The 24,859-nt window shown below is 50.3% G+C and overlaps 1 protein-coding gene and 1 long non-coding RNA gene across 7 annotated transcripts in view; one reads left to right on the top strand and one right to left on the bottom strand.

Annotated features, from left to right (window-relative positions):
* Positions 1-3,480, top strand: part of APOB (apolipoprotein B) — a 38,229-nt gene extending 34,749 nt beyond the window's left edge. Inside the window, exons 27-29 of the mRNA XM_016144749.2 lie at positions 256-370; positions 472-655; positions 2,673-3,480. Coding sequence (XP_016000235.2) covers positions 256-370; positions 472-655; positions 2,673-2,693 — 320 coding nt within the window. The 3' untranslated portion in view covers positions 2,694-3,480. The remainder of the gene's footprint in view (positions 1-255; positions 371-471; positions 656-2,672) is intronic.
* Positions 1-24,859, bottom strand: part of LOC107510831 — a 143,970-nt gene that overhangs the window by 29,255 nt on the left and 89,856 nt on the right. The window lies entirely within an intron of this gene.

Here is a 24,859-nt window from a genome sequence, read left to right as displayed (position 1 = left end):
ACCCCCATGTAAAAAACCATCCTATAGAAAACCTACTGGCATTCAAGCAGAATAAGTTCAAAGAAAACAGACTTTTCTGTCATGATTTTAGGACTAATAATGTCTCCTTTAAACTATTTCTTTTTTTTAAATGTGAACTGCATGTTTCAAATATATAAGTAAGGCATAGAGTTAAGATAGATTTCACCCAGTTTTCATAATGAAAATGTCTACAACCAACAGTTATTGACCACATAAAATATCTCTCCCGTACAGTTGTAGGAACACACAAGATCAAAGATGGCGTGTTAGTCTCTAAGACTAAAGGAACATTGGAACACCGTGACATCAGTGCAGAGTATACAGGAAATGGCAAATACCGAACATTGCGGTACGGCACTTTTATCGAAACGTCATCCCCTGTCGAGTTATTGTGATCTTTGCCGTCTCTGTCCTCCTTTCACGATGGCCTGTCTGTGTTTCTGCTTGCAGGGACTGGGAAGAAGAGGGTCACCTTGACATCACCAGCCCAACATTCTCCGGTGTCCATCTACATTACCACGTAGGCGAGAGTAACTACTCCTTCTCAGCGGCCTCCCCAGCCATAGGCACAGTGGCCCTGGACTCAGAAAACGATAATGATGTCTTAAAATGGAACTTCTACTACCGCCCTCAGGTGAGTCCCACCCAAAGAGTTATATGCCCCGGGAGCAAGCAGACCAATGCAAGTCAGTACAAAGTACTGTTCAGGCTCTGCCAAACTGAGGGAGACAAAAGTGATGGGCAGGTTGAACTTCTTCTCCGAGGAACTGTTCTCCAGAAACTATTACAACAAGCCTTTTATCGTCTTTAATTATTAGACGTACACATGACATCATATCATCACTATTATTTTATTAAAGGTAGTAAGAGGTTATGCCTCACCACCTAAATCAGAGGCAAACTCTGCCATTTGCAGAATATCCTTTCAGATAGTGGTTTCTGGGATATCTGAGGCTTCGAAATGCTTCCCCACGCTAGAATTGTTAGATGAGATGTGCCAGATTTGTCTCAGCTGTTTCACAAGCTCTGCCAGGGCCAAACCAAAGACATCGTTAGATTTAGTAGAGGAGGAGAAGTTATAAGGTTCTATGAATGAAGTTTGTCGTGGGTTTGGAAAATGAATGTCTCCTGATACTGCTTATTTTAGATTTCTGCTGGATGGGCTCTAGACTTTTTTTTTTTTTTTTGCTACTTTTTCCCCTCTGAAATAGTCTTTTCCTGTCTCTTTCTTCCCTTTCTCCTCCTCATCCTCCCGTGATCTTTAGTCCTAGGAAGGCTTTAGTGTTACTATATAAATGCCATGTATACGTTTATGCTTTCTGAGGCACGTGATAAAGAGGAATTAACAACAGTGGACTTGTTTAACCATAAGACAGACCTATGAACTGACATAGGAAAGATAAATCCCCTTCAGAATATGAAAGATCCTCTGATCTTTACTGTTAATTGCTAATGAAGTTTTAGTATAGTATATTATATAATCGGGATAACCGAAACCATGTTCTTTTCATCCTTTTGTTTTTCTGGTTTTAGTTGTCTCCTAATAAAAAAAAACTCAACATATTCAAACTTGAGTTGAGGTACCAGGAAGCTAATGATAAATTTCAGGTAAAAGTTAATGGGGAAGAAGAGGCAATGTCTGAATTGCTAAACTCTCTGAGAGACAATGTGCCCAAGGCAACAGGGGCACTATATGACTATGTCAACAAGTACCACGAGGAGCACACAAGATTGATCTGAAAGATGCTTCTTTAAAAGTGAGAGGAAGGCTGCAAAACGGCACTGAGCAGGCCTCTCAAAAAGCAATGAGGCAGATTGGTGAGGTAAACACGACACTTGGGAGGGTAGCCAGAGACACCACTGGAACCTACCAGCTATGTAATGACAAGGCCCAGAATCTGTACCAGGAACTGCTGGACCAGGAAGGCCAAGTCAATCTCCAGAGACTCTGAAATAAAGCTCTAGACAGCCTAACAGGAGTTACTGAGGAATACAAAACAGTAGTCGGTCATCTGATTGACGAGTTCATTGATTCCCTGAAGTTCACCAGATTTTAGCCCCCAGGAAGGGCCGGGTTGTACACTATAAATGAGCTCTGCACTAGGGTCATGAGGGAAGTAGAGAAGGTACTTTCTCAGGTATATTCAAAATCTGTAGTAGGTTAGAAATGCTGTTTTCCTATTTCCGAGACCTGATGGAGAAATCTGAATTAATCAAGCACCGAAAGAGTAAGTTTCCTTTTGATTTGAGGAGTCATAAGCGAGTAGACGTAACCTTGAAGTTTGGGAAACTGTTGAAATCTTTAACCTGAAAGGTCCAAAAGGTATTTAATTACCTCCTGTCTAATAAAACTACTACAGAGATGCTAGGTAATTTTCAGAGATATTTACAAAATGTTTTCCAAGAGATGGAGAAATGAATGGCTTAAAAGAGAAGAAATTTATTAACCTCATTAATGATATCCAACACAAGATCAACTCACCCTTCAATAGTTATAGTCAACATGTTTTTAGATTCTAGAAAGAAAACCTGTACCTTGACTTTGGTACATTTAATGAACTCGTTTAGAACAAACTCCAGGAAGCTTCTCATGTGTTAGAGTGGATCCATCAGTAAGTTAAGTCTCTTCACAAGGAATGTTTTTTTTCCAGGTGTGGTCAGCTGGACAGTGAAATACTAGGAACTTGAAGAAAAGATAATCAACCTGATCAAGAACCTAGTCCATGTCCTTAAGGACCTCTATTTCCTTCTCAAATCTCAAGTGAACTTGAGCAACTCATGCAGAAAGAAATCCAGAAATACCTTAGCATCCTTGCCAATAGAGATGGAAAAAGGAAAGAGAAGACTGTAGAGCTTTCTAACAGAGCTCAGGAAATAATGAAAAGCTGGGCCATTGCAATGAAGGAAATCATTTCTGATTACCACCAGCACTTCGAACAGAAACTACAGGATTTATCAAACCACCTCTCTGATTACTACGAAAAATTCATTGCTGAGTCCAAAAGATTGATTGACCTGTCCATTCGAAAATCCCACATGTTTCTGAGACATATCACTGAGTTACCAAAAGAGCTGCTACAATCAGCCACAGCCAATGACATGAGCCTCTACTCAGGATTGCTCCAGAAGAATTTACTATCACCTTCTAATTATTTTTAAAGCAGTTCTCATGTATTCTTCTACTCCAATTAAGTTTCCACATAGTGGGGGGTGGGGGTGGAATCAAACTGTATGTATTGATATAATTACACACTGAGCCAGCCCTGGAGCAGGCAGCTGACTGCAAGCAGAAGCACATGTGAACTGGGCCGGTGCTGAAGCTGGTGTCAGATCTCCGAAGGTCTCTGAACTCTAGGAAACAATGTATTTTTCCAAGTTAAAGAAAATCAGGATCTGAGTTATTTTTCTAAATTTAGGGGGAGAGAAAACGAATAAATGAATTCTTTATTGTGTCTCCTACTACTCGCTGTGGCTCATTCATATTGAAAGACAGTGAAATGAAGGTATTGAGTCGAATGTCTGACATTTCGAATCCTCCAGAAGAACACATATTGTGTTTGAGTGATCAAGAGGAAACAGGAGAATTTGTGGAAGTAAATATTTTGCTGCCTTAAAAAAAAATAATAACCAATCTCAGAGATTGTATTTGCAAGTAGGAAGGAAAAACTATTCACAAAGGCTTGTATGTAATTTGGTCCCAAGGAGCATCGCATTTGTCTTTCCATACCATACATTCTTCCTTACCAACCAGTCTGCCTTTGCCAGGCAAGGCTGTCTGCTAGGCTCTGAGATAAACCAACAAGCCCTTTATTTCACTCGGCCTCCTAGGAGTAGAGAAGGGATGGCGAGGAAGTCCTGGGTCAAGGACTTCATGGTAGTAGGGACCCCAGAAGTCTCCCTGCAGCTCAGCCAGGATCCATTCAATGCAAAGGGATTAAGGGAGGAAGAGAACGCATGGGGATGTGATTTCCTAACATTTCTGGGATCACACATATATTTTTTTCTCTTGAATTTCCTAATTTCTCTAGATAACTTAATTCTTAACAATCCCAAATGTAATCAAGACATATCCACTCACTTCAAACTCTGATTTTAAATATTGGCAACATCCACTCAGAGCATCCAGGCTGAGCTTTAGTAAAGGACAGCTGCAAAGACCCTGTGCGGCACAACTTCACGAATAGCATCGGGAAAGGTAGATGTGACTTCTTTCCATGGCATTGAAGAACAAAGGAAGGAGATGTGACCGTCCGTGAATAGGAAATTAGAGATTACACACACGTGCACACACGCACACACACCCACACACGCACACGAGGTCTGTTTGGAAAAGACCCCTTTAATCCAAAAAAATGTCTTCAACCTCCATCATTCTTTCATAACTCCCTCCCATTCTATTGGTGAAGCCCACTGTTAAAATTCACAGGTATTACCTGGAAAAGGAAACACGTTAGCCAATTGGGACCTTAGCAGGATTCTTTGGCCTGGAACTGGAGACCCAGAAAGAGTCCTAGGGATGTGGAATGCATGGTAGTGTATGAATCTGGTACTCAAGAAAAGTCTGTTGGATAATGAATCAATGGAAAGATAGACAGGTGAATGAATGAATGAATGAGTGAGTAAATGAGGGGTCAGTTCTAAAGGCAAGAGATGGGGAAATTAAGCCCAGATCCCAAGAATCACATGAGTGATTCTAGGCACAGATCTATGAAAGTCTCCTGATGAGCTATAAGCAGCCAGAATCTACTGAGTGTGCAAATTGAAAGGAGGCCTGGAGCTATGGTTTAATTTGGAGAAGAAGGAAAAGTCCAAGGTTCCTAGTGCTTACATGATGATATGTGTGTCTGGGGCTGCGAAAAAAAAGTAGACACAAATTTAAAATGACCGCGTAACCACACAGTGCCACCTTCCCAGCTCCCTGACTGGTGGCCCTAGATGAGGTGCCCCTGGCCAGCTCAGGATATTTTCATCACACTCAATAAAGTGCAAAGAAGAACGGGGGATCCTTGGGAGCACCTGGGCTTCACTTGCTCTCTTCTTTGGCCTTCAACTGCAGATCAGGATGCTTCCCTGGGTTCAATCAATGGCTACATTCCTCACTTGCTTGTAGCTTTGGGCAACTTATTTCCCCTCTGTGAACCTCAGTTTTCTTATCTATAAAATGTAAATAATATCCTGCCTGCCTTGAAGGGCTGTTCGTGAAAATCAGATGTGAAGGAGTTTTGGAACTTTTGATGTTGTATAGAAACCAAGTGCTGTTATTATTAGATAATCGTTTAAATAAACTGATGGCAAGGAGAGTGGATAGAGGCAGGGGGACCTACGCAGTTCAACGAGCATTTGTTAAATGCTTCTATGTACTAAGCACGAAGCTCTAAAGAGGAGACAAAGATCAGTAAGATGCAGTTCCTGGGTGTCTGTCTGTTTACTTGACTATCAGAGGTGGAAGCTGTTGTCCTATAATGATGGGTATAAACAAAGTATTCTGAGGGTTTATAATAGAAAAGGACGAGGATCAAGAAGTTTTCATGGACAAGGTTGAAATAGATCTTGAAGATATGTAGACTTTGACACGCGATAAGGGAGAAAGAATATTCCAGAAAGAAGAGAAACATGAGGGAAGGAAGGTAGATGGGCGTGTTCGAGGGACATTGGCGCACCTAATTTGACCAGAGCACAGAAAAAGTTACTAGGAGATAGACCTGGAAAGGCAGGTTTGGCAGTATTGCACAGGTCTGGAAAACGGGAGTGAACGGTGGTACTCTCTTTGCTGAAAAAGGGCATCCAATGAAAGTTTTCAGCAGGAGGGTGATGAGTTGCAATTTAGGAAAACCGATATAATTCATCCAACTCACACAGGAGGAACTGTAAAGGAATAAATCTGGGTATGAGGCTGTGCCAGGGTCCAAGTGGAAGATGCTGAGCAACTCAGTGAAGTCACAGATGCTGGAAATGGTGAGGCAGGGCTGGGTACAAGAAGCATCATGAGGGCACAACCAACAGAACAAGGGGGCTGTTTGGAACACAAGGGGTGGGTGCAACAGCTATTAATAGTGAAGCTGCCTTGGTAAGTCATCGGAACCAAGAATTGGAGGGGTTGCCAGAGACAAGAAGAGCAAGGGAGGAGGTCAAACAAAGCAGACTTTAGAGTTATGAAATTTTGAAGCTGCATAAAATGAAGAGCTGCAGGGCACCAATGGAAGCAGGAGGAATGTGTTGAGGGGTGAGAGATTCTCAGTGTCAGGCATGGACTCATAGACTATCGTGGCTGAAAAGGGTCTATGAGATCACATGGTGAGTTTCCAGTTGCAGTGGTATGTCTAGGCAGAAATATCTAGCAGGCTATTTAGTTGCAGATGTAGGCTAGAGAAACAATATTCAAAGGAATAGGGACAAAGGATAATTTAACCAATTATTATATTGATTTGATATTGTTATAAGTACCTTTCCAAACCTAGCAAGAAAACAGAGTTTTTCCTCTTGGACAATCAATTGGTCTTTTGTCCTGAGAGCGAGCCAATGTGGACATCTCCTAAGGACATACTGTGAGGTGACGTGGAAAATCCTGCTGTAAACACAGCTATTCCTCCTATAAAACAAATATCCAAAGTTTAACCAAAAGAGAAATGAAATAGGGGTCCCAGCCCATGTCGGTGGAGCTTGGGAAGCACTGTCGAGCTATGTGGTTCGGTGTGACTCCCAGGTCCTGCTGTCCCCAGAGCACATCTGGTCCTAGATGAGTCGACTGGAAGTCGACCTCCATTTTCTTTACTTTTCACTTGAAGGCTCTTCAGTTGAGGAGCTCAATGCCCTAGTTTGGTGGCATGAGAAAAACCCCCTCTGACTTCATATTCTAAGTCCTTCTTCTGGCTCTGATTTATGACTTAGTCCCCATTCAGTCAGAGAAGGGGCCAAGCTGGCCCTCAAATGGGGCCTGCAATAAGGGAGCCAGAGTGGACAAACAGATGCTCCCTCTAAAAGTGGCTAATGGCCAGAGATAAACATGCAGAAGCAGACCCTACCTCCAAATCTTATCTCCATGTCTTGCTGTTTCCCATTAAGAAGTCAGCTATAACTTCCTTCAGAGCACTCTGTCTGTTGGCGGGATGGTTGAGTGGCCACCAATGAATGACATTCCAGTGCCTCACAAATGCCTACACATGTTTCTACAAGGAGAGGACCCTGCCCTTCTCCTCCTGTACAAACGGGCCTATGCCTCCCACAGGTCCGAGCAGTGCTTCAGGTCAGTGCTACCGGGCACTGGGCACTAAGTTCCGACATTTGTGTCAATTTTACTCCTCGACTGGCACCGCTAAGTTTCGGGTGAGAGAGGTAACTCAAGTCTTGGAGGTGGCCTGGTCCATGAGCTGCACACTGTGTCCCATCCTGGTCTTTGAGCTATGGCTAGGGCTGTAGCTGTGCCACATGAGTACTGAAAGCCACGCTGAGCAGAGGCATGGAGAGTCTAGGCTCTAAACTAGAGAGTGGCCCGAGGAAAGGGAAGCTATCAACGGCCCAGCTGCACCGACACACCTCAGCTGCCCAAGCGGACTCTCCGCCTCTCCTCTTCTCTTCCCTCAAGTGAGACCCAGGCAGGCTGCCATGTAGATCTCTACATTGCAGTGGGACCCGGGCTAACTCCGGAAGGCCTAAGGCCCTTGTGCTGGGCCGGGCTAGCTGGCTTGGAGCTGGCGTCATTAGAACACATCTGGAATCACGTGACACAGTGGAAAGCACAGTAGGAAGAGGGCGAAGTACTGCCTGTACCTCACCTGAGCTGAGGTAGAGGAGCCTGGAGCAGCCAATATGTCTTCCTCTCGAAAGAAGGCCCAAGTTCTGAGGCCAAATTCAAGCACCACCACTCACGACCTAGGCGACCTCATGAAATTTACCTAAAGTTTTCTAATCATCAGTTTATCTTTAAAATGGGAATCATGAAAAAAAAAAAAACAAAATAGGTTGGGACACTCTGAACAGAAGTAGAAAGTGGCTCCCTCCTACCTTACCGGGCCCTAAGGAAGACTGAATGAAAGGATATGTGTCAAGTGAGTGGATCCACAAAGAGGAGGTAAATTGTGTCATATGGACAGAAGTTAAAACGAATGAGGTATAATTATAATTACACACAACCGTACAGAGGAATTTTACCAAAAAAAAAAAAAAAAAAAATGGAGAGTGAAAAGGTAAATCCCAGAAGATTAAACACAGCATGAAGTGAAAATCAACTAAAAGCAACCAATTTGAATTTTTTCAATTTGGTTATAGTTTTTTAAAAAAAGGGAATGAGAAATTCAAGATTCAGGATAGGTAACGTCTGGTGGAAAGAGGCGAGGGCTAAGATGAGTGTATTAGTCGGAGTTCCCCAGAGAAACAGAACCAGTAAGACATATAGAGAGAGACAAGAAGGGATTTATTGAGGACATAAAGGCTGAGGAGTCCCACAACCTACTATCTGCAAGCTGGGGAACCATGAAAACTGGCAATGTAGAGTTTGAAGGCCTACGAATCTGGGGGCCAATGGAGTCAGTCCTGGTCAGAGTCTGAAGGCCCAAGAACCAGGTGCGCCGATGTCCAAGGGCAGGAGGAGGGGGCGCCTCAGCTCAAGGAGAGAGCAGATTCTCCTTCCTCCACCTTCTGTTCTCTTCGGGCCTGATGTTCCCTCTGTGCCTAACACAGCCTGGGCACACCACAGCACCTCAGCCCTACCAGCCTGCGTCATCTGGCCTGCAGGCCCTCTCCCCAGGGTGGGGATGAGCTTCCCAGCCTCAGTCGGCCCCCTGTGAGGACAAGATTTTGTCTTGCTCTCCCAAGGGAGGGTATAATGGCACATGCCAGCCCCGGAGGTGGCCCCGCTTCAGGCCAGCCAGTCATTTCTTCGTGGTAGAAAGGGCCGGTCCGGCTGAAACAAGACTGGACTTGGGGAGCGGAGGGACCAGGTTCTAGTCCCAGCTCTGCCTCGGTTGTACCTTTGATCTAGGAAGTCACGCAATCTCCCTGAGCCTCCTCTTCATCAGGTAACATGTCCCTCTGACGGGAACCCGGAACCCCCTGGTGGCTGCCGGAGGCATTGCACACTCAGCCCTGCGCACGAGCTGGAGGACAGTCAGGAGTCCGCTTCCCCCCCACCCCCCCACCCCCGGCTCCGCCTCCGGACCCGCCCCCGCCCCCCCCCCACCCCCGCCGGTCCGCACGGGCAGCTCGCTGCGCTGTCCTGGTTCTTGCAGAGACGTGCTCGTGTGGGACAGCACACCTGCTTCCCGTCAGTTTTTATTTCCGCGAGGGCTTGCTTACGAGCGGCGCGTTCTGTTCTTGGAATTTCTTGTTAAAAATATTTTATTTAATTAAGTTTTTACAGCCGGCTCTGCTTTGTGTCTGTCAGAAGGCAGGGGCCAGGGTAGCCCTCTCCTCAGCAATCTGGGCAGCTCGGTCACAGAGGCCCAGGCCCGGGGACCGCATCCCTAGGTCTCAGGCATTCCTGTGTGGCCGCGAGATCTGGGATTGTCAAAGGGTGCACCTCACCACAGGCCCCACTGGAAACCTCGGCGCCACCAGCAGGGTCACCCGAGCAAGGTCACCCGAGCCCTCTCGGGTGGAAGTCTCTCTCGGCCCAGGAACCGCGCTGTCTGAGCTGCAAACACAGTCCAAGGAAAATACGCTGTGGATGCTCATAGCCAGCTCTTAGCACCCCCAAATTCCACATCTTGTCTCCTTCCTTCCGAACACCCACTCCTCTGACCTCCTCAAGCTGAGCTCCATTCCTTCTCCTCTGGGGGCCGCCCCAGGTCCCTCCGGCGGAGCCGCTTCCCCCCTCCCCCCTCGCCCTGCATGGTGACTGTACCTCCCCTGGCCCTGGCCCTGGCCCTCTATCCACTCTCTCACCCCCAACCAGTGCATACACCCAGGCCTCAGCTGGTGGGGGGCGGGGGGGGAGGATGTCTCTGTCTCCCCGACAGGCCCCAGCTCTGGGCCTCACTAAGGAGGCCTCAGGAGGTGCCCGACCCGATGGAGCATGCCCTTCCTTCTCCCCATAGAGCGACAGGACAGGAATTTGTGGTCAGAGATGTGGCAGAGATACTGTTCTCCCACACTCCTGTTTTGAAAGGTTACAGGCCGCATGTGGCTAACAGGCAGAACAGGGGGTCACTGAGAACAAGCGAGAGGTGCCCAGGTGCACAGCTGAGCAGGCGAGTGAGTGCAGGGTGTTCTCAGCAGGGATGTGGCTGCACCTGAAAGCCAGCAAGGAACCAAGCCTTGCTAAACGCTCTTCACTCAGCAAACAAGCCAGAGCCTCCCTGTGGCAAAGCGCCCCAGGGTGGCGGGAGAGCCAGGACCGTGCTGAGGGGGCCCGGAGCAGGGCTGCCCCTGCATCCCTCCCGGCTCGCCGCTCGGCTGCGCCCTTGCCTGGCCTGTCGCCGGGTGGCGCTGGAGGCCTTGGCGCTGCCTCCGTGGGCTGCTTCTCCGCCACAGGCCTCCTGACCCGGGCCCGTACCTGGCCTAAGGACCCCACTGTGGCCCCTGGATAATTCCATGCTCCCTGTGCCGTTGCTAAGAGCCTGGCTGCCACCTGTCAGGAATTCGCGGTCGGGGATGTGGCAGAATGCGCTGTTTTCCCACACTCGTATTTTAAAAGGTTACAGACCATGTGTGCGTAACAGGCAGAACATTAGGTCACTTGTCTCACTTAGAACAATAATCCGTTTTGCTAGGGGTCAGGTCGACACAAAGAATCTGTCCGGACCAGGTCTCTGGATGGGACTTAGCCCTCCCCTCAAACTAATGAAATTTTCAACTCGCGGGAACTCGAGTTAATAAAGTGTGCCACGCATCTGCTCCGGCCGCTGGCAGAAGAAAGCCCTGGGGTTCAGTTCTGAGATCCCTGACATGATGTTTGAGTGGCCGCCCACCGGCGCCCGATGGGACACCAAATTAAGGAGAGCCACACAATGAATGTGTGAGAAAAAAACATTAGTGTATAAACACAGAGGCCAAGGCCCCCCGGCGGGAGGGTGAGCGAGGGGAGGCCTCGGAGTTGCCGAGAGGGGGTCGGCGGGGTGACCGCTGGGGTTTCGCTCCGGCGGCCCACAGGTAATGAATGATTTTAAAGGGAATTGGCACCAGCACGATCTTAGGTCAAAAAGATGAAAAGAGTAAAAAGAGCACAGTTTCTATGGCTATTGAATTAAGTGCCAAAGCCTAACGTGATCGGTTCTGAAGAAAATACAAAGCTGGAGGTGAGAATATAAAACAGCCCCAGGGGACGTTAAGTTTCCAGCCCCTTGGAACCCTGAGAATCTGGCCACCTTCCTGCCCTGCCACTGCCCGGCTGGGGCGGGGCCGCGGGGTCCCCAGCCTGTGACAGGAACTCTCTGCTGGTCTTTCCCAGCTGCCCACGGATAGAAGGTCATTCGGGATATCCTAACCCCGCAGAGACGCGCCTGCTCTGGAGACGAAGGGGCCTGAAGTCGCTGTGGTCTTGCCTCGGGAAAGAGGCGAAGACTCCTTAATTCCAGGTCTGGCTCCCAGAAAATAGCATTGTATTTGCTTTGAGGTCACTTTAAGCCAAGGTGGGGCTGGGTGTCCCCCAGGAAGCTGAAGAGCAAGGGGCACCTGTCAGGGCGAGACCTCCCGCTGGCACCTCCTTGCGTCTCCCCTAGTCCGTCCTGGCGGGAGGGTGTCGGAGGGCTCCCAGGGCCTGAGGACCCTGAGCAGTGGGTAAGATCCTGGAGGGGCCCTGCAGGGACCCTGGAAGGGGACACAGCACTCCAGATCTATTTCACTTTCCCCAGGCAGAACCCAGAGACTGTGCAGGCCGGGGAGGCACGCGGCTTAGGGGAGGTAAAGGCCACATTACAGTCTGCACGGCCGGGCTGGCCCTTCTGCTCCAGGTGCTCTGCCGGGTGCTAAGGTCAGGGTGGGTTACTCATCCTTAGTGCTTTTGTTCCTTCGAGGGCCTACCATGTGCTTTGGGGGCCTGCCTCGTGGGGCGTGCAGCGAGGCTAGAGCGAGGCAGCACACAGCGATGAACAGATGAGCCTGCTCAGGGTCTCTGCGGCCCGGCACAGGGGGTGGGGTTCGGCCCTCCCCACGCATGAGGAACGGGGCTCAGCAAACGTGGCCCCCAGGGCTTTGCCAGCGGCCCCCAACCACTACCTTCCCCTTCCCTGGTGACGTGCCACATCTTGTCTGCTCGCCTCCCAGAGACCCCCGCCTCTGGGAAGCCTTCTCTGACCCAGTTCCCCAAGCCCCAGGGCCCCCCTTCTGAGCCCTCAGCCCTCCCTTCTCCTGGCTGTATGGCCTGCGCACTGCCCTTGGCCAGGACTGGACTCCACACATCTCATCTCCTCTGAGCCCACCAGACCGAGGCCCCTGGCAGGGGCACAGCAGCACCTTGTGGATCAACTTTAGGGCAGGGTAGGACCCATCCGGCAAGTGAAAGAGGGAGAGGCAGGCGAGGTGAAGCTTGTCCCCACGAGGGCCACACCGTGATTAACGACGCTCCCCAGAGGCCTCCAAGCAACCACACGGGGTGGCCGTGGAATGCAGAGCCACCGCCTCTCTGGGCCGCCCAGCCCCGCCGCGAGCTCCGGGGCTTCCCTCTCGCTGGCAGAAATGCCCACGCTTACAATTTCCAGCATTCAGCCCAGATCTCCGTAAGGGGAAGAAAGGACTTTGTCTTTCCTCCAATAGGGGACACAGAGACAACAGACTCCAAGGTCTTGCCTTCAGGATCTAATTCCAGCTCCCTGTGAGCCAGCGGGTGGCCTTGGGACGTCACCGGGCTATTCCGTATACCCAGTTGGCCATATGTAAAAAATGAGATAATAATAATGCAGCAGGTCCCCCTCTTCCAGGGGTATACGTTCCAAGACCCCCATTGGATGCCTGAAACTAAACCCTAAATACACTACGTTCTTTCTTACACATACAAATACACTTTGCGGCTTCTCTTCAGCATATTCGAATCACCAGCATCACTACCCTTGCTCTTTGGGACCATTATTAAGTAAAATAAGGGTGGCTGGCACACAAACGCTGCAGTCCAGCGACAGTCCCTCTGACAACCTGGATGGCTACTAGGCGACTAAAGGGCAGGGAGCACCTGCGGTGTGGATCCACTGACCAAAGGGACGCTGCACGTCCCAAACGGAACACAGCGGGACAGGGCAAGACTTCGCGCGACTCAGAATGGCACACGTTTAAACTCGCGGAGTGTTTATTTCTGAAATTCTTCATTTAATAGTTTCAGATGACGGCTGACAGGTAACCGAAAGCATGGAACGCAAAACCGTGGGTAAGGGGACATCAATACGTGCCAGCTGCTCAGAGTAGTGTCCGACACAACGTGAATGCTGTATCAGTAATTGCTATTTTTGTTATCTGACTTTGGAAAACTGCTATTCCCCGAGAACTATCTGAACGCCTCATGGGCCATCAGCCCCTACCTCCTTCGGCATGTCCGGAGCAGCAGTAAGATGCTGTAACGTCCGTTACCCTGGGTGCCGGGAGGCCTCGTCTTGATTGACTTTCTGCCTCTGCCAGTAACTCAAAGGCGGCATCCACACGAGCCTCGTAATGTGGAGAGGAGGTTTCTCAGGTGACGGAGCCGGCTGGAGGCCCACTGGCCTTCTCATGCCTCAGTGGGCCCCTCAGGCCACAACCCCACGGAGGCCCGAGGTCAGTTCCCTGCTTCAGATCACAGCGGTCCCATCTGTACGATGAGACGGTTGAGCCAGGGGAACTCCAAAGACCCGCAGACTCTGATAAACTGTGGCGGGGTCCCTCCTGTTCCCATTGTCATCATTATGGTCATCATCGTCACCACCGCCGTCACCACCACCACCACCACCACCATCATCATCACCATCGCCATCACGGGACTCACGCGTAGATTACTTCCTGTGCACAAAGCAGTGTCAAAAGTATTAATAATAAACCCGTGGTAATGTAGCGTGGTCTACTTTACAGATGGGGAAACTGAGGCTCAGAGAGGTCGAACAGCTTCACTTTTACAACTGATAAACAGCAAACGGGGCTTAAAATCCAGATCTGTTTCATCTCTGGAATTGTACTTGGAAACATACGCCGTGCCATGAGTATAACACAAATGACGACACCGATAATACCAGCGGCTCCCTGTGCCAGGCACGCCGCACCGATGTGATCCCGTTCCACCTTCACACGAACCTCACGTCAGGGTGAGCGCGTCATCCCAGTTCTACAGCGGGATCAAGTGACTTGTCTAGAGCCAACGGAGTACCTTTCTAAAGTATAAATTCGACCCTGTCGCTCCCGTTATTGCAAATCTAACTCGCCTTAGCCAGAACGTATTTTCCTTGTCACTCGCCCAGGTTTATTTTTGGCGACGGCAGAACTGATGTGCTTCCCACTCTGGCCCAAGGAAGCCCATAGCAGCTACTACAATTTTGAAATGCATCTGAACCACCTGGTACAGAGCTGCTTCCCCAGACTCTTCACATGTTCAGATAAACTCTTAGGTTGACATGCCTCAGTCACTGTGCACGCACACACAGAGAGGCAAACCCCCGCGCAATGCACGCATGCCTTGCACACACAAGTGAACAGATGCGCGGCACACGTACGCCCCCCAGCTCGTCCCCCAGCTCGTCTTGGCGCCCTCCTGCAGCTGCCAGAGGTCCACCCTCCCAGGCTCTCCGTCAGCCTCTGCTTCTGAAATTCTCTTCCCTGCTTCCTGATTCGCGGCACCATGAGCTGCTCCCCTGAAAGCCAGGTTTGTTCCACCTGGTCCGTGGAAGCAGAGAAGAGTTCAGCGACAATGGTCAAAGGACTAGTCCTTGAGAAAGGGGACAAGAGCGAGTCCTTTGTCGACCTGCCCAGAACACACAGGTGCTCGGCTTGACAGATGTCACCTCACCTAGAAGAAACGTAGCCCAGTACCAGGCAGGCACATGTGATTGCCTCCAAGCTCCCGGTAAGCGCACACACTCAGCCACTGGTCACAAAGGAGATGAGGGAGCTTTGGTTCCACCAGGTGAGCCCCCGCTCGGCACCAGCCACCATGCCGGAGCCAGGGAGCCCCTCACTTGGCCTGTCACTCTCCGTGGGGAACTCAGAGACACCCATGGAGGGTGGCCTTCTCAGAGCAGTTACAGAAATCCCCACAAGAGTGCGTCTTTGCTCTCAAATGAACTCTTGCGCAGGTCAGCCACCTGCACCGGCCCAAACACAAATTGGGGGGTTGGGGGGTTCCCTCAGCCCCCTGCCTCCTACACCAGCCAGTGTCACCTGCCCTGTGCCAGATTCTCTTCGAGGAGAGAATAAAACAAACAGGAATCTGATTCTGCCTGGAGCAGTTCTGCCTCCGAAGGCTCCGTAACCTGTCCAGGGTTGGGTCCTGTGACTTCTCCTTCTGGGGCCACAGACTCCCCTCCTGTTCCATGAGGTATTTGGGTCCCAGAACCTCTCGCATCCCTCCCACCTGGGACGTTAATCAGGGTGACTTCCAGAGACATCTAATCCCACAGCCGGAGAGCAGCTGAACCTCTAAGGGAAGCCCCGCAGCTCCCGAGCGAGGCGGCCACAGCCGGTCGCCGCCTCTGCGGGAACAGGTGCTCCCTTCCCGCACCGGCCCCAGGGCCCCAGGCTTGCATTTCTCCAGGGAATGTCTTGCTGTAATGCCCTGAAGTATAGCCCGCCTCACCCAGAGAACTCCCAGGCCCGGACCGACCGGTGTGGGGAAGTGCACTCAGGGGCTGTCTCGGCTTCATTCCGTGCAGAAGGGCCTCGGGGAATTTCAGAGGTGGTGCTGGTGCATGGAATGCACGGGGCCTCACTGCCGAGACCAGCAGGGCCGTTTGGAAAGCCTTCCGACCAAATTCCTGCTCTCGGAGTTATTCACGAGAGCAGCTGCCACCAGACCAAGCCACTCCCGACCAGGGCCACCTGTCTGTTGATAGCCTGAGAGAGACCTGTGCCCCTCCCAGCGTGCAAGGGCCACCTCCCATAACTCCCGGTACGGAATCGGGCACGAAATGATGACCTCATCAGCACACTGATTAGATCTGCCTCCAGCAGATCGGTCCGACAAACGCGGGGCCTGTTCCCGACCCTTTGTTGTACCCGCATGTGTCCTGTCCATCTCCCTTTCCCTGCCACCCATCACTCCTCCACTCTTGGCACCTTGCTCTAGGTCGACATCAGCGGAAAGGGTCAAAGCAGGTAGCCACTTTGCTGCATAGCTCCTGCCTCCAAGGAGTCGACTTGAATCATCCCCGCTGCTCACCTCCATCCTCCCTTTGCACCTGCAGCCACTCGGGACAGAAGAGGCAACACCTGCACACAGGCTGTCCCTAACCTCAGGAAAGTGCTATTTTATACACAACCTCGGGGTGCAGGGCAATGCCTACGATGGGCTCCAAGCCAACTTTCAATACTGAGGCAAAGCTAGAGATGCTCAGCCCGAGACAGGAATGTACAGAGCGGCGCCCAGGACATGGGTGCTCAGCTCACTGCGCACTCCCCACCGGAGGGGAGGGAGGGCTCATGTGAGGCGCGGACCTGGAGCTGCTCTCGGACCCCCAAGCCCCCTCTAGAATGGGGAATCTCCTCCCCCCGGCCTCGCCGCCCAACCTCGCAGTTCAGGGGGCCCCTCGTTGTCTAGCAGTCCCTGCCCCTGACGACCAGCCCGACACCAGACGGCCGCGGCTGCTGGGGGGAAGCCGGGCCACGCAGCCTGCTGGGCTGAACTGTGCTGTTCTCCCTCGGCCTCACCGGAAGCAGGACGAGGGTGGAAAAGATGAGAACAAAATGCTGTGCTGACCCACCTTGGTAATATTTGCCATTTCCTTCCTAGAAAACATGGTTAGAAAAAAATCAGCCCACTCAGCAGCACTCGAGAGTTTGCAAAACACGAAGCGTGCCCATCGAAGTGAAAGCCATGTCGAGGCTCGACCTTTGTGCTCCGACCTCAGCGCCCAGAACAAGGTGGTCGTTGGGCTTTTTACTGCCTGGTTGTAGAGAGGTCAACCTCTGTGCTCCTCCTAAGCACCATGCTCATGTTCTCTAATGAGTGATGGGAGCCAAGTTGGGAGTTTTTTTTGTTTTTATTTATTTTTTTGGTTTAGTTTGGGTTTTTGTTTATTTGTTTGTTTGCTTGTTTTGTCTGTTATACATCTCTTCCTCTTCAGCTTCTCAGCATGTTATGTTCATATCACACAAAGAAAGCTCCAGAGCTCCATCCCAGCCAGGAGGCTAGGCATCATGGGCCCACAAGAACTCGGATCCAGAGGGCGTGTGCAGAATGGAACATGAGGTCGAGCTGCGGGCCCCATGGCCTACCACCTCCCGGGTGGGGGGCGGGGCAGAGGGGGGAGAGCATTGCTTCCTTTCCCCTCCAAAGGCTGTTGGCATTCATTGTTTCTGTGGCCTCAGCTCTCTAGGTCATTGTCTTCCTACTTCTAGTTTTTTAGTCAATAATGTCTGCCATAATTATTACCTGTGCAATAACTTTCTGGAAGATGAAAAAGTCAGGCACCACCAGGGAGCTTAAGGAAAATGCCCAGTCACCACGGGACGAACAGAAGGGTGTCATGAAATGATGGACCCGGGACATGGGCACGGTTCTGCTTCCACTTCCAGCTCTGCCCCCGGGTCCTGTGGACTTGGGGAAGTCTCCCACCTCCTTCTAGTCTTCAGTTTCCTGTTTCTTCAGAGGGCGGCCACAGGGCAGGAGGTCTCTGAGGAGCCTGGAGAACTGCCTCCCTGGGAGAATGTGTCGAAGCAGCTGGATTCCAGCCAGGGGCGTTGATGAGACTACTGTGCTGGCCGAGGGGCGAGGCTAGGATCCCTCTCCTTGGCCCTCGGAACCACACAAGCAGTCGTGTTCCCTAGACTCACAGGGAAGACACAGGGAAATGTAAAGCAGGAGAGCCCAGGCAGGGGCCCTTCCTCCCCACCCTGGGCTGAGCAGCAGACTTCCCAAGTCAATGCACAGAGCAAAGCCCCCAGGGCAGCCACCCTGGGGGCACACCAGCCTCCCTTTCCTGCCCTGCATTGGCAGCCCTCAGCAAGGGGAGCTGGTTGACATGGCCTGGCTCACTCAGCGCAGGCTTCTACCTGGCAGAGGTCCAGCCAACCGGCCCTGAGCCTGCTGGCCTGTTCTACGACCTTGTATAAGTCATCTGGGATTTTAGGCTCAAAAAGACTCGATCACCATAACCTATCCGAGGGTGAAAACGGATGGTAATCCCCACGTCCCAGGATCCTCGCGGTGTTTCAGTGAGGTACCAACCCTGTGGCAATCATGGTCTCGTCCCTGCCTACCCAGCCCCCTGGCAAACAGGGCTGGTGACGTGTCTGTCAATGAAGCAGTGGGAACTCAGGGTGCAGAAAAACGGGCGACGAATGAGCAGGGGAGCATCTGCCCACGCAGGGCTGGAAAAACAAAACGAAACCAGCACCTCCCCGATCCTCTCTTTGGTCTCTTTGCCCCAGGTGAAGTCCAGACCATAAGGATTCAAAAATGTGCCTCACAGGCATCCCCAGACCCCAGCTCCTTATTAAACATTTCCATGCTCATTTGGGCACAATCAGAATTTTTTAATCATCTTCCTGAGCATCAATTTATGGGGGTAGATCATTTCCAGATGTGATTGCACATACCAAAAACAAAAAAACAAAAAAAAACAACCCTCATTGATTAACAAATGATTTCTAGATGGAGAATACATATATACATATAACTAACAATCCCCGGTTAAAACTTGCATCAAATCCTGTAAGCGGTAGAGAAGCCGGGAGTCCCCTTGGTCGGGTCTATGTCTTTTCAGCTGAGGTCTCTTTCCCAGGCTGGCTCCAGATGTTTCTGTTGCTTACCAAATCAAACAGGTGCAGGAGAAAGAGCTTTGGCCTTTATTAGATTCTCTCTCCCATTTCTGCTGGTGATTTCCTACAGCCCCCATGCTTTGAGCGTAGGGCAAGAGCATATGCTATGTAGAGAAAGAATTCACAGCTGCCAATCAAAAGTAGCTTTCTCTACAACAAACTGCTCATGTGACCTTCAGGAGGACATGTCTTCTGTGTATTCTATCTACTCTTCATTTAGCAGTTTGCTTTACAGACATTTCTAAATAACGTAACTGTGCACTAGTCCCTTTTTGGCCTATGCTGAGTGTACCCTCGTCCACCACAGACATTGCTAGCCAATGACTGTACACTTTCCCCCAAATCCTTCACTTGGTGCACTAGCCACCACTAAAAATCTACTCCTGCCTCATGTGGCAGGTAGGAGGGTGTCCTCTGGAATTCAAAGCTAGAGGAGACATCCTTGTCCATAGCCTGAGCTGGCGTTTCCACAAACGAGGCAGATCCAGGCGCACCTGCCACAGAGGCAGCATGACAGCAAAGGCACAAGTGAGTGGGGACTCGAGCGTCCAGAAAGTGGGGAACTGGGTTTGGCATCTGGGCCCTGATGTAGAAACTTACCAGTTCAAAGAGGGTACATTCTAGAATGTATCCCTTCCGGAATGAAAGTAAGGATCCTGAGAACTGGGAGGATGACCCAGAACCTGTCAAAGCTACCAGACTGGCTTTAGCTCCGACCAAACCTAGAACAGCAGCTGAGTCCTGTCCACACGAGGACCCACCTCGCTGCTTTGCTTGGCCTTTCAGAGTCCCTGCAGCTCCACTAGATGCTCCACATTCCATCAGTTAATTGGTTTGTCCTTCTGTGCTCTGCATAACAGAGATCACGTGACATCTGCATGACTCTCAACCCTCTTTCAAAGGGTATCGATTCCTCCATTGACCGTAAGTGATTCTGAGTTCCTGCATGTTTCGTGGGGCCACTGGAAGGGCGGATGTGCCTATCAAAAAGGAAAACGTTGCATCTTGGGCTGCAACCAAGCCACAACTTAATTTCCTCCTCTGGCTGTACTTCTTGAGAAGTAAATATGAAAAATGGGGGTGGGTTGACTTCGTCTCAGATAAATAGGCCCCTCTCCGTAACTGGACAAACAAGGTGCTTGGCTGGAAATAAGATGTTCTTTGGCTGGCATCTCCAAAACGTGACAGATTCTTCCCTGACGGTATTTAAAGCATGCAGGGAGCTCTCCCTGCCTCAGTGCATTGCCTACGCCAGCCGTTAAAACTCAGGCAGAACGCAGACACAGGGCCGGGAACGCCGACACAAATGAAGCTAATGCCTTCCAAGTACAGACTAGACGGCGGTCACTGGGAGAAGCGTTTTGCCTGAGTTTTCTCGTTTAATTCTCACTGCAACCTCTGAAGTCGGTATTATTTTCCCCATTTTACAAACGAGAAAGCTGAGGTTCAGTGAAGACACACAGCTAATAGGTGATACAGCAGGGATTTGAGAGTAAGTCTAACTCCAGAAACCACGGTCTTAATTGCCAGAGGCTGTGGCTATGGACAATCCATCCATTCCTCTGCTGACCACCCCACGCCCAGAGGGTCCTGGTTGCAGCTTGTCACCATGATGACAAGCATTTACTCGGGCATAGTATTTCTAAGATTCTCAACAAATCAGAATTCCTCTCTGTCCCTCTTCCATGGTCCACAGGTGGGAGCCTCTGACTGGCCAGGAGAGCAGAGCAGCTGAGGGCCGGGTGTCCGCCTCGACAGAATTGTCACAGCTCTGGCACAAGAACAGGGACATTTCTGGTGAGCACAGAGCTGACTGAGGAGGCATGTGGCTGGTTACTGCCTCACAATCGAGAAGGAAATGCAGTGTGAGGGCCAAGCCATTGGCGCGCTACCTTCACAGCCGAAAGCCAGTTTTTCAGGCAAAGCAGAAATTCCGTATTGAACATATTCCTCCATCACAGCCCAGGACAATGATTTTCAAATACAAATATAAAATAGTAACACACAGAAATTCATCATGGATCTCAGATTATGACTCATTTCCACCCTCCGGATATACCCATTACCACCAGCAGGCATTTCCAGCCATGGTTTCTTTCCAGCTTCCTCTATATCTCCAGGGCCCAGGCCAGAGCGGAGATGGGGCAAGTGTCTGCAGGTGCTTCTGAACCGGCCGCCCAAGGACTACCAGACCAGTGGAACGGCCACCACCTGCTCTGCCCTCCTCGTTACTGTTGCCAGATTTGAATGGCTTTTCTGTGAGACAAACAGCTTCTCACTGTGCCGTTGCAGAGTCTATGGGGGAGAAGGAGGGTATCCTTTCTCTTGCAGGGTATTGGTTCAGGCCTCAGAGCATGTTTTCTGAGTTAAACTGGATTCTCTGGGTACAGGATAAAGTCCCCCCAGACCATCTTGGGACAGTCAAAGGCTTGAATTTCCTTCCAAGTTTCCTTGGTCTTGGGATAACCCAGGCACGGAGAACAATCCTGGTGAGCTTTGACGCTGGGTTTCCATCCTGGGAAGTGGTGTGACTTTAAGCCCCTAAGACTCTTCCCTGCTCTCCTTCGCTGTCGTGGCCTCGCCCTGCTGCTCCCCCAGCACACCTCTTGGACTTCTTCCCTGTGGCGACCCTCTTGCCTCCGAGTTGGCCTTTCTAGGGCTTTCCCGAACAGGAGCTCAGCTTCCAGCCAAGCTGCAGGTGACCTCAATGAGCGCAGCTCTTGTGGGGGCTCCCAAGGCAAAGTGGCTCTGTGACAACAGCCTCTGAAGGATCTTGGGACGAGTCTCCTGGGACAAGGTTAGAGGAAACCAAGAGGCCTGATTCGTTCCCCTCGCCCGTCCAGTGCATAATCACTGTGTCACCTTTTCTCGGAAGGGTCTTAATTTCTGCATCCCGGGGAGCCTGTCCTTCCCAGGTGTCCATCCTGGAGAACCCACCCTTGTATGTCAACACCCCTTACAGGGGAGCATGCATGCAACTTCCGTACCTTCGTGAGCTTGGCTGACGCCCCTATTCCAAGAGTGTCAAGCTCAGTGAATCCATAATCGATTTTCTCACCAAATTTAACCACCGGATCTAGTTAACGTCCCACTCTCTTCATACTCCCCATCTCAAGGGTTTGTCGCCTTGGCGTCCTCCCACATGTCATCGGTTAGTCACGGCTCCTGGGAATTCCTCTTATTCATTCAACATACGTTTGTAGCATCTCTGGCATCCGTCCTTGCTGAAATACACCCACTGCTTATGCCGGTCTTACTTTTCATTGAGCCTAGACCTTGGTCACTGCAGTGTGTCTGGACCTTCCTCTCAAATCAGGGTTTCTGACCTTCAGGGCAATGGACATTTTGGACTGGATAATTCTTGGTTGTCCTACTCATTTTAAGATGTTTAGCACTATCCCTAGTCTGTACCCACTTGATGCCAGTAGCATTTTCCTCCTAGTAATGACAACCGAAAATATCTCCAGAATGTCCCCTGGGGAGCGACATCACCCAGCCGAGAACTGCTGTTCCGATGGGACACGAGCTCACATCTCCCTGCACAAGGCCCAGGCTCTACGCGATGAGCAGCTTCATTTCCACAGGACACCGGGAGTCATCTCGGGGCCTCCCCTGAATATTCTCTGAGCACCTGCCATTGAGCCTACTCAGGTCCAAAGGCTGAGCAGTCACATGTCCGCTTCCAGCCACCAGGTCCTTCTGAGGAAACAGGACTCACTCCTCTAAGCCCTCTCCTCAATAGCCTAAAGTCCTAACCTTGCCTAGAAAGCTGACATTCACAAACCTTATCTTACTGACTCCATCGATGAACATGTGTCATTACCTATTTGACCCAGGAAACATGACTCCGTTCCCAGGACACTGCAACAGGGAGCTGCTGCATAGCAGAGAGGGCTGGTTGCTCTCTCCAGCCAACAAGAGGAGCCGAGTGGCTCCCTGACCTGCAGTCCCAGAAGCTCATTCTATCTTATACTAAAGGGAACTTCTAAGCCAACCTCTGCTGCTTCTAAAAAGATGGCAGAAATGCAAACAACGTGGCCTCCATGCTTACTAGCCCTCCCATGACAAGACAGCCCTAGAGTGAGGGTTCACGGCACCCAAGGTGGTGATAACCCTATTGGGTGATAACCCTATTGAAGGTGGGGTGAGTGATGCGTGCAGTGGGGGAGGAGGTGGTGACGACAAGGACAGTGGACACACAAACGCTGGCGGAAAGTTGCATTCAGGAACTACCTGTGGGCAGAGCTCCTGACTTACATATACGAGAGCAGCAGCAGACAAACCATTCAGACCAGTCTTTGAGCTTGCTGTCTGTTGCTGGCATTGCCTGATTCCCAGGCACTTTCTGTATTAAATCAGGCTTGAAATGAGGAGTTCTTGGCCGAAGCAGCCCCTCAGGAGGAAACATGAACCCTGACATACAATTTCGGAGGAAATGTTAAAGCTTCTTTTCTATATCCCAGTTGAAAGAGAAAGACGAGACTTCCAGGCTGCTCCATGTTTGCTATTACAAGTGATGCTGGCATGAGCTTGGCTAACAGCGAGGGCATTGGAAGTGGGGCTCCCCGAGCAGGGCTGGGCGGGTTCCATTTCCCCGTGTCCCCCGTGTGCATCTTCAGAATCAAGTGTGTGAGTGTAAATGTGGTTGACTATTGGGGGAGATCCATTCTGCAGGCCCCGGGGCAAGTTCCACGCCTGGGCCTCAAGAGTTTTGCACACTTTCACAGGCTGTCCTGGGACCCTGACTCTGCCACCCTGCCGATCTGGCTTTGCCTGCTGGAGGATGAGAGACCACATGGAATCGAGACAAGTCAGCAGAGTGAGCCGCTTTAGACCCACTCGCCTCCAGGACACCAGAAGCACAGCACAGATGGAGGAGATGACCCAATCAAAACCAGCCAAGCTGGCTCTGCCCAGACCATCCTAGCCCAAACTCCTGACCCACAGAATCATGAGTTAAAGAGTTGTGATTTAAATCACACTTTAAAAAAAAAAAAAGTGTTTTTATACTTCACCTGCTGAAAAGCAAACCGGGTGAAAATAGTGGCAAATGGTTAGTTCTAAATAAGAGAGGTTGTGAATTTTTGAGAGTCAAGTCAGTCTTTTGAGAGATAAGACCGTGACCAGCATCTTCATTGTACCTATATTTTATTTAGGGCTTAATCTTTACCAGATTTTTTGCTAAAGATGTATCGACAAAAATCATATTTAATGCACATTTAATCCTCACAACAGTGAAAACTAGCTCTAATTTGAATGAAGTCTGGTGTTTTGGGTCTGCTCCTCAGTATGATGTGGCATTCAAAGGAACCGCCATGGAGTCATCCAAGTGATAGAAGACCTTTGTTCCAATGATGTTTGTACTTACTGGGCTGTCAGGTTAAAATGCTCTTGGCCTTGTTTTGCTTATTTGCTGTTTTGAACTTACATCTAGACCAAGTACCACTGTTGGCTATTGCAATGGAATCTGTTTATCCTTTCAACATACAACCCTAGGGAATAGTAGGGTTATTGGCACTTGAATTTATGCTGTCAAAGTCAATAGGAGCTGTGTCTTTAGGGCAGTGAATCCTATAAAGTCAAGTTTATGATTAGGTGACAAGTTGACATTGAGATTGTCCTTTCCCTGATCAAAAATGAACAGAGGCTTTTTAAACAAACAAACAACAACAACAACAACAACAAAAGTAACAGAAGAGCAGACTCAACAGCACTGCAGTCCCTTGGGGAAATACTGAGGTGGCATCACCAGCCTAACACACAGAGAATCAGCTCAAGGATCGTCTTTCCCTATGGCCCCCTCTTAACATGTCTCACATGCTTGGCAGACGCCTCCAAGTCCTCTCTCTTCCCTCATCCCTGACAGGCAAGAAAACTGCTTCCAACCAAGCTTTATCTCCCACTCTCCTTTCCCCTCGGGCTCCATTTCTGTTCCTTTAAATAGCACTCTGTTACCTAAACAGAAACCCTACAAGCC

The sequence above is a fragment of the Rousettus aegyptiacus genome, unplaced genomic scaffold (assembly GCF_014176215.1).
Source record: "Rousettus aegyptiacus isolate mRouAeg1 unplaced genomic scaffold, mRouAeg1.p scaffold_m13_p_7, whole genome shotgun sequence".
In the NCBI taxonomy this organism is placed as follows: Eukaryota; Metazoa; Chordata; class Mammalia; order Chiroptera; family Pteropodidae; genus Rousettus; species Rousettus aegyptiacus.
Note: the sequence above shows the minus strand (reverse complement) of the source record. Positions and strands in the feature narration are given on the sequence as shown.